At 48.8% G+C, this 12,477-nt stretch overlaps 1 protein-coding gene across 1 annotated transcript in view; it reads left to right on the top strand.

Moving 5' to 3' along the window:
• The window catches only part of LOC149861631 (IgGFc-binding protein-like), a 63,026-nt gene that overhangs the window by 28,811 nt on the left and 21,738 nt on the right, over positions 1-12,477 (top strand). The window contains exons 12-15 of the mRNA XM_090052288.1: positions 69-268; positions 5,809-5,950; positions 7,817-8,133; positions 11,709-12,279. Coding sequence (XP_089908414.1) covers positions 69-268; positions 5,809-5,950; positions 7,817-8,133; positions 11,709-12,279 — 1,230 coding nt within the window. The remainder of the gene's footprint in view (positions 1-68; positions 269-5,808; positions 5,951-7,816; positions 8,134-11,708; positions 12,280-12,477) is intronic.

Here is a 12,477-nt window from a genome sequence, read left to right as displayed (position 1 = left end):
TTCAGGCAGCTTTCCTCTGATCCTACATCCATGGCATAAGACTTAGACAATTTCTCTTTCTCTTTTAGCCCTGAGCTGTCCAGCCAACAGCCACTACCAAATCTGTTCCAGCCTTTGCAGCACCAGTTGTGCCAGCCTCACCAGTGACCTCCAATGCCCAGACACCTGTGCCGAGGGCTGCCAGTGTGATGATGGCTTCTTCTTTGATGGCCAAGGTTGTGTGGCTGCAAGAAGCTGTGGGTGCTTCCAGAATGGTACTTATTACAAGGTATGGGTCCTGGCTGTGCCATCTGAGTCTGAAGTCACCTCATCCAATGTCAAACATTAACCAGGATCACAGGGTGTGTAATACTGGGTCAGGGTGTTAGAATCATAGATAAGTGGGGCTGGAAGGGACCTCAAGAGGTCACATCTAGTTCAACCCCCTACCTGAGGCAGGATGAACCCTGTCCAAACCATCCCAGACATATCCATTTTCCAAAATCTTAGCAAAAGTACACAATCACATGTATGGGTCCAGAAATTTGGCATTAGGGGAGGAGCAATTAATACTGCCACCATTGCCCTGCTATGAAATTTGTGGACCCCTAAAGAGCCCTGTGGGCTGAATGTGAGGATGCCTGAAGTCTATGAAGACTGGTCCTCTGAGGAATTGTAGAGAAGTGGGACTGGGAGGGACTTCCAGAGGTTACATCTAGTTCAGCCCCCTGCCTGAGGCAGGATCAACCCCATCCAAAACATATCAGACAAATCCAATGTCCAGCCTGTTAACCAAACTCTGCAGTCACCCCTGACATGACACCAGACATCACACCCAAATCTGCCTCACGGAAAGCAGGACGACTGCAGTGGCCAATGTCCTGCTGCTATAAAAGATTGTTAATATATGCTCAAGAGACCACAGGTAGAGGCACAGCCCCTACTGCAGAGGAAGGCAACCCCACCCCCCCTTCATAGTTTCATAGTTAGTAGGGTCGGAAGGGACGTGAACAGATCACTGAGTCCAACACCCTGCCATGGCAGGAAGGAGCCAGCACCACTTCGCTTGGAAGTCAAACGACCCCGGCCAGGTCTTCATCCAGCCTCCTCTTAAAGCCCCCCAGGGTAGAAGCCTGCACCACTTCTCTTGGAAGTTGGTTCCAGATCCTAGCTGCCCTGACTATGAAGTCGCACCTCCTGATACCTAGCCTAAATCTACCCTCTGCCAGCTTGTGACCGTTATTCCTGGTCACTCCTGGCGGAGCTCGAGGGAACAGCGACTCCCCCAATGCCTGCTGATCCCCCCCGACCAGTTTATAACAGGCCACAAGATCCCCCCTCAGCCTTCTCTTGTGGAGGCTGAACAGGTTCAGGTCCCATCGCCTCTCCTCGTAGGGCCTGCCCTGCTGTCCCCTGACCATGTGAGTGGCCTCCTCTCGACCCTCTCCACCTTGTCCACATCCCCCCTGAAGTGCGGTGCCCAGAACTGGACGCAATACTCCAGCTGCGGCCTGACCAGGGCCGCATAGAGGGGGAGGATCACCTCCTTGGCCCTGCTCGAGATGCATCTGTGGATGCAGGACAAGGTGCAGTTGGCCTTCCTGACTGCCTCCCCACACTGCCGGCCCATGTTCATCTTGGCATCAGTATTTGACTCCAAGATCCTTTTCTGCCTCTGCACTGACAAGAAGGGAGTTCCCCAGCCTGTAGATACGGTGCTGGCTCTTCCTCCCCAGGTGCAGCACCTTTCACTTCCCAGTGTTGAATCCCATCCTGTTCTCATCTGCCCACCCCTGTAACCCGTCTAGGTCCAATTGCAGCTTATTCCTTCCTTCTAGTGTACTCACATCCCCCCACATCTTAGTGTCATCAGCAAATTTGATCAGGGTGCTTTTTACCCCCTTGTCCAAGTCACTGATGAAGATGTTGAACAGTGCGGGCCCGAGGACCGAGCCCTGGGGGACCCCACTGCCCACATCCCTCCAGGCTGAACATGACCCATCCACCACCGCTCTCTGGGTGCGGCCCTCCAGCCACTTGGCGACACATCTGACTGTGTGGGTGTCGACACCACAGCCCCCCAGTTTCTTAATGAGAGCGGGGTGAGAGACAGTGTCAAAGGCCTTCCAAAAGTCCAGAAAGACGATGTCCACTGCTACCCCTGCATCCAGGGATTTGGTGACCTGGTCGTAGAAGGCCGCCATGTTGGTCTGACAGGACCTGCCGCTAATGAACCCGTGTTGGTTGCCCCAAGCATAATCTCCCCCCCGCCCCTCGTGGACATGCGCCAGGATAACTCTCTCAAAAATCTTCCCAAGGATCGAGGTAAGACTAACTGGCCTATAGTTCCCCTGGTCCTCCTTCCTCCCCTTTTTGAAGATGGGAACCATATTGGCCCTCTTCCAGTCCTTTGACAGCACACCAGAGCACCACGAGTGCTTGTACAGCCGTGCCAGGGGTCCTGCAATGACCTCAGCTATTCCCTCAGCACTCGGGGGTGGAGATCATCCAGACCCGCTGATTTAAATACATCCAGTCCCTCCAGAAGTTCCCTGACTAGATCCTCCCTGACCCTTGGCCTGGGTGCGCCTCCCCCTCCAGTCTGTATCAGTCTGACCAGGGGGCAAAAATTCCTTCCTGACCTCAAATCTGGCATCGGTCTGACTCTGAGCAGAGGAGCAAGGCCCTCTATCCAGGACCCTCTGGGGTTGGTCCCAGAAGGAGGAGCACTGGCACATCCCAGTCACAGCCTGGGCTGCAGCCAACAGCCAATGCCTCTAAGGAATACATCTGTGCTGAGATCCCAGCTCTGTAGTACCCTCCAGGCAATGGGCCAAAACCAACAGCACAGGAAGATCTATTGCTAGCTGGAGACTTAACTTCTTATCCAAACCCACCAGCCAATAAAACCCCAGAAGCTCTACTGAGGGACATGGCCCATGACTGAGCTTCCCATCAGGCTGCCTGTCCTTCCCCCAACCCTTATCATGTGCTCACAGCTCACCTCTAACCCAGGTATACAAGAAGTCCTCCAGCAGTTATCCCATAAGTCCCTGGGTCTGATTTTCTAATCTGTCAGTACCTCACTTCCCTTCTCTACTCCGCCAACAGCAATCCCACAAGTTCCCAGGTCTGATTTCCAACCTGCCAGTATCTCACTTCCCTTCTCTAGTGCCCCTAATTAGAGCCAAGTGCTGAAAAGGACAAGTAGCAGACTGACTTATTCCTAGATGGGATACATTGCAGGAAGAGAAAGCTTCCTTTAGCTGGGCCCTTCTAGGATGCAGTCTCCCCACCACTTGTCTCTCCTTCTGTCAATGCTCAGTTGCACCTCATGCTTACCTTAGGACTTGAATGCCCTTTTCCAGTCCTGGGGACACTGAGGCATGTAACAGGGCACCCAAGGAAGCCACCAGAGTCAGTAGAAGGTCAGAGGCTGGAAGCTGGGGGCCATTCCCCACTCTCACAGCTCACTGGGTGGTTTTGCTTGACTGTTAAAAGCAACCAACATTATAACATGGTGGACTTTGAGGTCCATGTCCCCAAATGGCTTAAGGCAAAAATTACCATATTCTCTCATATACCACATGAGACCATTGTCTCTTGGGGTAACAAGGAACAATGGTCACAAACTGATAGACAGCAGATTTAGGCTAGGTATCAGGAAAAACTTCTTCCTGGTAAGGGTGGCCAGAATTTGGAATGGGCTCCCAAGGGAGGTGGTGCTCTCCCCTACCCTGGGGGTCTTTAAGAGAAGGCTGCATAGGCATCTGGCTGGGATCATGTGACTTCAGCACTCTTTCCTGCCTAGGCAGGGGGTCAGACTTGATGATCTACTCAGGTCCCTTCCAACCCTAGAAACTATGAAACTATCTGTTGAGGCCCCTTCTGACCCTAGCATCTATGAATCTATTTAGAAACATGCTCTTGGGGTTTTTTGGGGGGGGGGTGGTCCAGCCACTCTGAGAGACATTGGATATTGGCTGCAGCCCAGGCTGAGGGTGGGGACTAGGTCATGCCAATGCTTCAGCTGAAACTCAAACCCTGAGGATCCTGGCTAAAAGGTCTTGCCCCTCTGCTCACGGTCAGCATGATGATCATAACATTTGGGGTCAGGAAAGAGTTTTAACCCCCTGGTCAGATTGGTATGTATAGAACAGCAGGGAGGGGGTTTGCCTTCCTTCGTAGCAGGAGGCACAGTCTCTACAGGGCATCTATTTTACATCAGCAGGATGGTGGCCACCGTTGTTCCCCAGCTTCCCCTATGGCAGATTCAGGTGTGATGTCTGGTGTTGCATCAGGATTGATGGTAGTTTTATGAAGAGTTTAGATGCTGGATGTGTCTGGGATGGTTTGGACAGGGTTGATCTTGCCTCAGGCAGGGGGTTGGCTTACATGTGACCTCTGGAGGTCCCCTCGAGACCTTATTCTCTATGATTTTTCCCAGTCACCACCAGCTGCAGACAGCAGTTCCCTCACCCTGAGCCAACTCAATCACTGCTTCCGGCACCAGCTACAATTTTAACTCTCTCACAGCCACTAAGGAATTCGTAGCAACTTTTGGATTCCCAGTCATGAGAGGGTGTCGCAGGGTCCTCTGGTGCTCTGCGACTGAGGGTGGAATTGGCTCAGAAGAGACCTCTGGTGGCGGGAAGGGGGAAGCGTAATTGCTGGTCCCCAAGACTGTGCAGGTGCGGGTTGCCTTAGTAACCAGGGAAGCCTAGAGCCAGGAAGGGGCGGGGCTTGGTCCTTCTTAAGCCCAGGCGGAAGGCCAGGAGGGCAGTCCCCTTCTAGCGGCCGCAGGAGCAGGAGCTCTGCGGGAGAGCTGAGCAGACCGGGTCAAGGGCCGCAGCCTGAGCGCTCTGACCGACTGCAATGATGCGGGGAAGAGAGAATCTTATGGGAGGTAGGAACTAAGAGCCAGCATGGCATGCAATTTCTGTTATGAGCCAGGAAGCTTCTTGTAGTTTTGCCGCAGCTGTTGGTTTCATGATTTAGTTATCAGCCGTTTGGCTTGTGATTTGGTTATTGTTATACCTGAGGACTGGGTGAGGCTGTAGGGGTGTAAGGAGGCCTCACGGGAGTGCCCCAACAGTGTGGGGGTTCCTGTTGCCCAGCGGGCACAGTGAATGGTGCCAGAGAAGGCACAGTTCTTTCTTTTGATGTTTGTTGAGGGGGCGCATTGAAGAGCCCCGGCGAGGGGGTGGTGAAGAGTCCGACAGTGGGGGTAGGAAGGAACCAACAGTGTGGGGGGCAGTAAGGGGCCCCGAGAGTGAGAGGGCACTGAGGAGCCCAAAAAGGCAAGCGAAGGGCCGGGACCCAGTACCATGTTCCGGAGGAAGATTATGTCAGCAACAACTGTGAGGCTTCGGCTGTGGTGCAGGGGAGGAAAGGAGCCGCAGATAGTGCCCCCTGTCATCAGGGCATATAAAAATGGGCAGCTTCCCACTAGGTTACATCATTCCTTAATTATGAACGAGATCAAGATGTGGCAGGCGAGAATAGGCGGGCGGTGGGCCCATTGCAGGAGGTCGGAGCCGCACACCTAGAGAGGCACCGAAAATGAGACCCCTGTTACAGAGGGTTAAGCCTGGACTCCACCCATTCTGCTTGCTGGCCCAGAGAAAAGGCCATTAGAGCACAGTATTTGCATGCTTCTCTTCCTCCATGCTGCTTCAGTGAAGAAAAATCAACTTCTCTGCTGAAGACACGTACCCCAGTTTTAGGGGGCTGATTTTATGGGGAACAGTGCATGTGGTTAATACAGTATTTTAAACATCCCTTTCCCATACCCATGGTTTTCTTTTCCCCATCCACCCCCTGTCTCAGCCCAATGAGAAGCTCCTGAGGAACAAGTGTAAGGAAATCTGCACATGCGTTCCCACCCAAGGGGTCACATGTGAGGCCCCTGGCTGCCCTGAAGGAGAGACCTGTGGGATCAAGAATGGCCTTCAGAGCTGCATTGGCAAAGGTAAAGGGTGGTGGTACATGCAAACCTTAGAGACCAAGACTTATTCCGGGTGGAATTCAGGTGACAACTGGCTAAGAACTTTGCTGACTTTCAACCCCTTTTTAGAGACTGAGATCAGCTGAGATAGCGCAATGCCCCTGAAGGGAAGGCCTCCATCCACAAATTGGGACAAAGGGAGCTTATGTTGTCAGACAGGGCCCTGAGGTAAAGGGAGAACACACTTGCCTCTTCTCAAAAGTGTCACTTTATTGGAAAGCTGAACGTAAGTTTAACTAGTAGTCAGATGAAATACAAAACCAGACCCATGCGTGGGAGGGTTGGTTTCAGCTGGAAGCCAGAACCTCTGAGCTCTTGCTCAGATCTTCCGAAAGCACGGGTCCGTGATTCCCCATTTCCCCCAAGGTTTACAATAATTTTATGCACACACACACATACTGATAACCATTCAACTGCTTCAGGGGTAGTTGCATGGATTGATTTGAGATCACCATTAAATGTTGTAACGGGGCAATCATTCACGATGTGTTGCACCATCTGAAAAATTGTACCACAGTTGCAACCCAGACTCTCTTTGATTCTCCATTTCTGGAGTAGGTGTCAACATTTTCCATGATGTCTCTGGATGCAGTTCTGGGAAGACCAAATCTTTCTCAGTAGGTCAAATCCTGGCTGGGGGATTGTAGGGTTGCTGATGATGTATTTCACTGGCAGAGAAGCTCAGGCTTCTCTCCATTGCTCTTTGATGATCGAATGCCCATAAAGGGCCTCCTGATCAGGATTGCAATGCTAGAGACACACACACTGATATAATATGACATGGTATGATATATGATATGATATCATGTGTGTATGCACACACACATATCATGTTATGTCATGTCATGTTGCATTATGTTGCGTTGCATTGCATTGTGTTGTGTTATATTGTGCTATGTTATGTTGCATTGCATTATGCTGCATTATGTTGTATTGCGTTGCACTGCATTGTGTTATGTTGCATTGTATTGCATTGCACTGCATTGTGGTGCATATTGCAATATGTGTGTGTATATATATGTGTCTGTGTGTGTATACATACACATGATATGATATGATATATTATGTGTGTGTATATATGTGTGTACGTGTGTTTGTAGACACACACTCTCATGTCATGTCATATCATGTCATATCATATCAAATATAATATAATTACATAGCTTAGAAAATGATAATTGGAAGGGACTTCAGGCAGTTGCATCTAGTCCCACAACTTGCTCCAAGCAGCCAGCCCTAGCTAGATCATCCCAACCAAGGCTTTTTCTAGCCAAGTTTTCAAAACATCCAAGGATGGAGTTCCCACCACCTCTCTTGGCAGCATGTTCCAGTGTTTTACTACCCTCTTGATAAAAAAGTTTTTCCTAATATCCAATCTCAATTTTGCTTGCTGCAGCTTGAGCCCATTGCTCCTTGTTCTGCCATTTGCCACCACCAAAAACAGTCCAGCTTCATCCTCTTTGCAACCACCATTCAGGAAGTTGAAGGCTGCTATTCAATCCCCACTCAGTCTCATTTTTTCCAGATTAAATAAACCCAGGGATGATCTAGTCCCCCTGTTCAGGAGTTGGACTAGATGTGCCCTCTGGAGGGCCCAGCCAGTGCAACTTCTCTATGATTCTATGGTTTTTAGTGCAAAATTGTAAGTATTATGGAGAAGCCAATAGCAAGCTATTAAAATGGCCCAAAGCCAGCATGCCCAAAACTGGGGCAAAATTCCTTATTGTTTCTCTACCACCCACAGCCACTGATTCCCCAATTGAGGTACTGGAATTCAGTTCCTACTGGTGTTGATACAACCCATCTTTCTCTTTTTCAATCCCTCTGAAGACCTGAGATGCCGGGAAAAGGAGAGCTACAAGACTGAGGATGGCCACACAAGATGTGTTCCTGACTACATGAGAACATGCTGGGCCTGGGGCAACTCACACTTCTACACCTTAGACGGCCTGGACTTTGCTTTCCAAGGCACCTGTACCTATACCCTTGTGAAGTCCTGTGGGAGTGATGCTGGGCTGGTGCCCTTTGCTGTGGAGGAGAAGAATGACAATCGTGGCTGCCCAGCTACATCCTCTGTGAGGTTCACCAACATCCATGTCTACGGTCACAACATCTCCATCCACAAGGGAGAGGTTGGCAAGATCCGGGTGAGTTTATTGGTCTCCATCCAGTGTTGGGTTGTCTTCCAGGATGGGTCAGAACAATGCCACGCACCACCATTCAACACAGCTCCACACAACCACCACACAACATAATATCACCACCCACAACAAGGAATAGATGTCTTGATGTGTGTGCCAATGGGCAGGTGGTCACACAGGGCCACATGGCTTCATGTGATGTTACCAGATTTGCCCATCACTTTGGGGTGTGCTCATTTATTAGGGATATGTTTCTAGGGTCTTTCCCTAGGGTAATTCTATCAATGTGCTGCTTGTGTATTTGTGTTATAAGCTGTATATCTCACCCCCAATGGAACTATCTTGCAGGACTTAGTTTCAATGAGCTGGGTTCCTCCCATCACCAAATCAGTCACACACACAAACACACACAGATTAACGTGACACGCCTGACCCGGCTGGGTTGATCAGCATGTACAGACTGACACCCTCATATGCCAAGAATCAGTTCATCAGAGCAACAATACACGGCAGTCAGACACAAGCACACGGGTAAACAGAATACCTCTGAATCCGGCTGGGTGTCAATCAGCCTATACAAGCTGATCCCCTTATGTGTTTCAAACTCAGCATGTCCCAATCTTTAGCCTCTTGATGAGCAGACCCCATAGTATTTTTGGGATTCACAGGATCTTTAGATTAGGTAAAAGAAGCATTGCTGCAGAGCAAGTGGGGAAGGAGAAGTAGAGAAGGAAAAATATACCCAGTTACTACCAGTTTGACTATAAAAGTTATTTATTGCTAAGTAGATGAAATATATAATGGTACTAGTATTAAAAAACTTGCAAAGGAAAACAAACACAAACAATTACAATACTACCCTCATTTCACTAAATATTTGGGGAAACTTAGCTCAAGCTTAACTAATACAATTGAGGTTCAGAAATCTATGCCTAGAGAGAAAAAAGAAAAGAGAGAGAGAGAGAGCTGGCATCTCACCAGTCCAAGGCACTTGGGTTGCAATGCTGACAGGTAAAGTTCTTAGCACTATCCTTGAAGGGAGACAATCTGTTTCTTCCAGCTTGTCAAGAACAACAGCGGATGGTGTCAGAGATTTCTCCTCTTGAAGCACACTTTGCTGCTTTTTTTACAGATTTTTATACCCTCAGTTCAGCTTCTTCAAAGCATTATTTTAATAGTGTAAATAATCATCTTTTCTATTGACAAGGGGTTATCTGGTTTGCAACATCTCAAGGAACTGATTAACAACCAGGAAAAACATAAGTTTTTAAGGAGTAACCAGACACCTAGGAGCCAGCTTGAAATTCTTATGGATAGCAGATATACTGGATGGGATACCTCATTGTTTCTTCAGAAACAATAAATAGCTTGCAGCGTCAGGGTTTTGGATTTTTACCTGTTGTGAACAAGCCTCAGCTTAGCATGACTTTTCCAGATCTTACTAAAAGGGATTGATTACTTGAAGTGTTCATAAACTTTTGTGGGGAGGACTTCCACCAGTCATCCCAGGAAAAGTATGGCAACACTTGTGGTCAGGGCTCCAATGGGCTGGACACTGTGATGTTCTCCATCTCCTATGTAAAAGAATTGTCATCTGGTTCCATCTCGGATGAAAATGAGACCTAGGGCAGTTGCTCCCTTATCTGGAGGGTTTTAGCTGTGTCTCCCACTGCATCTTCATTGCCTTTCGTAATCAGTTCTTGTTCAGGTAGAGGTTTCATAGGTAGTAGGGTCAGAAGGGACCTGAGCAGATCATCAAGTCCGACCCCCTGCCATGGCAGGAAAGAGTACTGGGGTCAAATGACCCCAGCAAGGTGATTGTCTAGCCTTGTCTTAAAGACCCCCAGGGTAGGAGCCAGCACCACTTCACTTGGAAGTCGGTTCCAGATCCTAGCCGCCCAGACAGTGAAGTAGCGCCTTCTGATATCTAGTCTGAATCTACCCTCTGCAAGCTTGTGACCGTTATTCCTGGTCACTCCTGGCGGTGCTCAGGGAAACAGTGACTCCCCCAATGCCTGCTGGTCCCCTCTGACTAGTTTGTAACAGGCCACTAGACCCCTCCTCAGCCTTCTCTTGTGGAGGCTGAACAGGTTCAGGTCCCGTTGCCTCTCCTCGTAGGGCCTGCCCTGCTGCCCCCTGATCATGCGAGTGGCCTCCTCTGGCCCCTCTCCATGTTGTCGTCATCCTTCTTGAAGTGCTGTTGGGGGGAAATTCTTTGTGAATCAGACAGGCTCCTTCCTGTGCCAGAGTTTCCCAAGAACACAGAGCTGACAGGTAACAGTGGTGCAACACAACTCCACACACCTGTGTGGCATGATACAACTCTATATATTGATGTAACATGAAAGAGGTTGACACTCCAGTGCCATTACTCACCTCTAAAGAAGATACTTTGCTCATCTTCAAGGCGATGAACCATTTCAACCTGAATTTAGGCAGAAAGTAGGGCATGGTGCACCTTAAAGACTCTCTTCTTCTTCAAAAATCCCTTGCAGTTAAGGGTGATTGTCTTCCAGTATTGTCTTATCTGTGGGTCCAAAAATGGCTGGCAGGGCTGATCTGGGATCAACTGACTCTGTTGCAACTCAACACATGTTTCTGTGAGGGGTGGGTGGTTCCATATTCTTAGAGACTAACTTGTAGGCAATGACCTACAGTATTAGATTCTACCCTTCTGGCCATCTTAATAACAGTCAGAGAAGCTTATGCCTTATTATTTCAAATTCTGTTCACACTCAGGCAGACACCAATCATACCAGGGGCACATTTGGAAGTCTTTCCCCATGGTCTTAAAGGCCAGAAACTTAATCTTTAAAAAAAATAAAAGCTTAGATTCTAAATTTGTCACACAGACTATAAAATAGATAAGAAGAATATAATATATTTGCCACTGTTGGTATAGGTAAAGATCAGTAGATGAATAGATGTAGATGGATAGAGTTACTGTAGACATAGCAAATATAGTTTGGTTGATATAGTTAAGTAGAGTGGATGGACAAATGGATGGATGGATGGCTATATGCTGTAGGGTGGTCAGGAAATAGAATAGTATGGTTGAGAAAGACCTTGAGGATCATGTGGTCCAACCCCTTCGACAACTGCAGGGATGGTGCTCTTAGAGATAGGTAGATAATATGGATAGAATGATGGGTGAATGTTTAGGAAGGTAGATGGGTCTATGGTTAGATGTTAGATGTAGTAAGTCTTATAGCTACGTAGAGATGGGTGGATATAGATGGATGGTTGGCCAAATATGTTAGAAGCGAAGGTGATATAGATAGATAGTGTCGCTAGAAAGAAGGGTGGGTCTGGAGGAAGATAGATGTGTCTGTGGATGGAGGGTTAGATGTCAATGGTGGCATAACTAGTTAGGGATGGATGGACGGACAAGTCGGTGGATGGATGGATGGATGGAAAGGCAGATACACTGATTAAGGATTAGGTCTTGTTACCTCCTATGTCTTATGCCACAACCAAGCACTGGCTCAAAGGCCTGGAGAACTCATGTCTATGGTAAGAACAAGAGAGTGTGAAGGGGCACTAACCAGCCTGTCTTGTCTTCCTCTTTGTCTTTCTTCCAGCTGAACGGAGTGGTCACCAGTCTCCCCATAACACTGGAAGATGGTGAGATCAGAATGTACCAGAGCAGCTTCCGTGCTGTCCTGAGGACAGCTTTTGGCCTACGGGTAGCTTATGACTGGAACTGGCTTTTGGAGGTCACCGTTCCCAGCAGCTACTATGGGGCTACATGTGGCCTGTGTGGGAACTTCAACCAAGACCCCAATGATGACATGACATTGCTTGATGGCTCCGTGGTCCCCTCCATCATTAGCTGGGCAGGTAGTTGGAAAGTCCACCTCCTGGAGCCTTCCTGTTCAGATTCCTGTGAAGAGCATCCCTTGATGTGCAGCAAAGAGCAGTGGCAGCTTTATGAAGGCAATGATCACTGCGGGTTTCTCCAAGCACCCAAAGGCCCCTTCCAAGACTGCCACTCCACAGTGAACCCCAATGACTTCATCAATACCTGCGCCTCTGACGCATGTCGGGATGGGGGGACAAAGACCAGCCTGTGCCAGGCACTGGAAGTCTATGCAGCCACTTGTAAGGACCATGGGATCACTGTCCAGGCCTGGAAGGAGCCATCAGGCTGTGGTGAGCTCTGCAATTGCTGTGGATGGGGGATATTAGAGCAGGGTAGCAGATGGATTTGTAAATGGCATCATTAAATCCTCTGGATAGGAAAGTAATATGTGTAGGTAGTGTGGATTGATAAATAAGGGGGGTGGGCAATGGGACTGGATGTAGAGATTAAAGGGCGGGTAGGAAAATACTGTAGACGAGTAAATAATG

This window comes from Crocodylus siamensis, chromosome 6 (assembly GCF_052110815.1).
Source record: "Crocodylus siamensis isolate JL-2025a chromosome 6, ASM5211081v1, whole genome shotgun sequence".
Classification (NCBI taxonomy): Eukaryota; Metazoa; Chordata; order Crocodylia; family Crocodylidae; genus Crocodylus; species Crocodylus siamensis.
The sequence above is the reverse complement of the archived record's forward strand: the minus strand, read 5'-3'. Positions and strand labels throughout refer to the sequence as shown.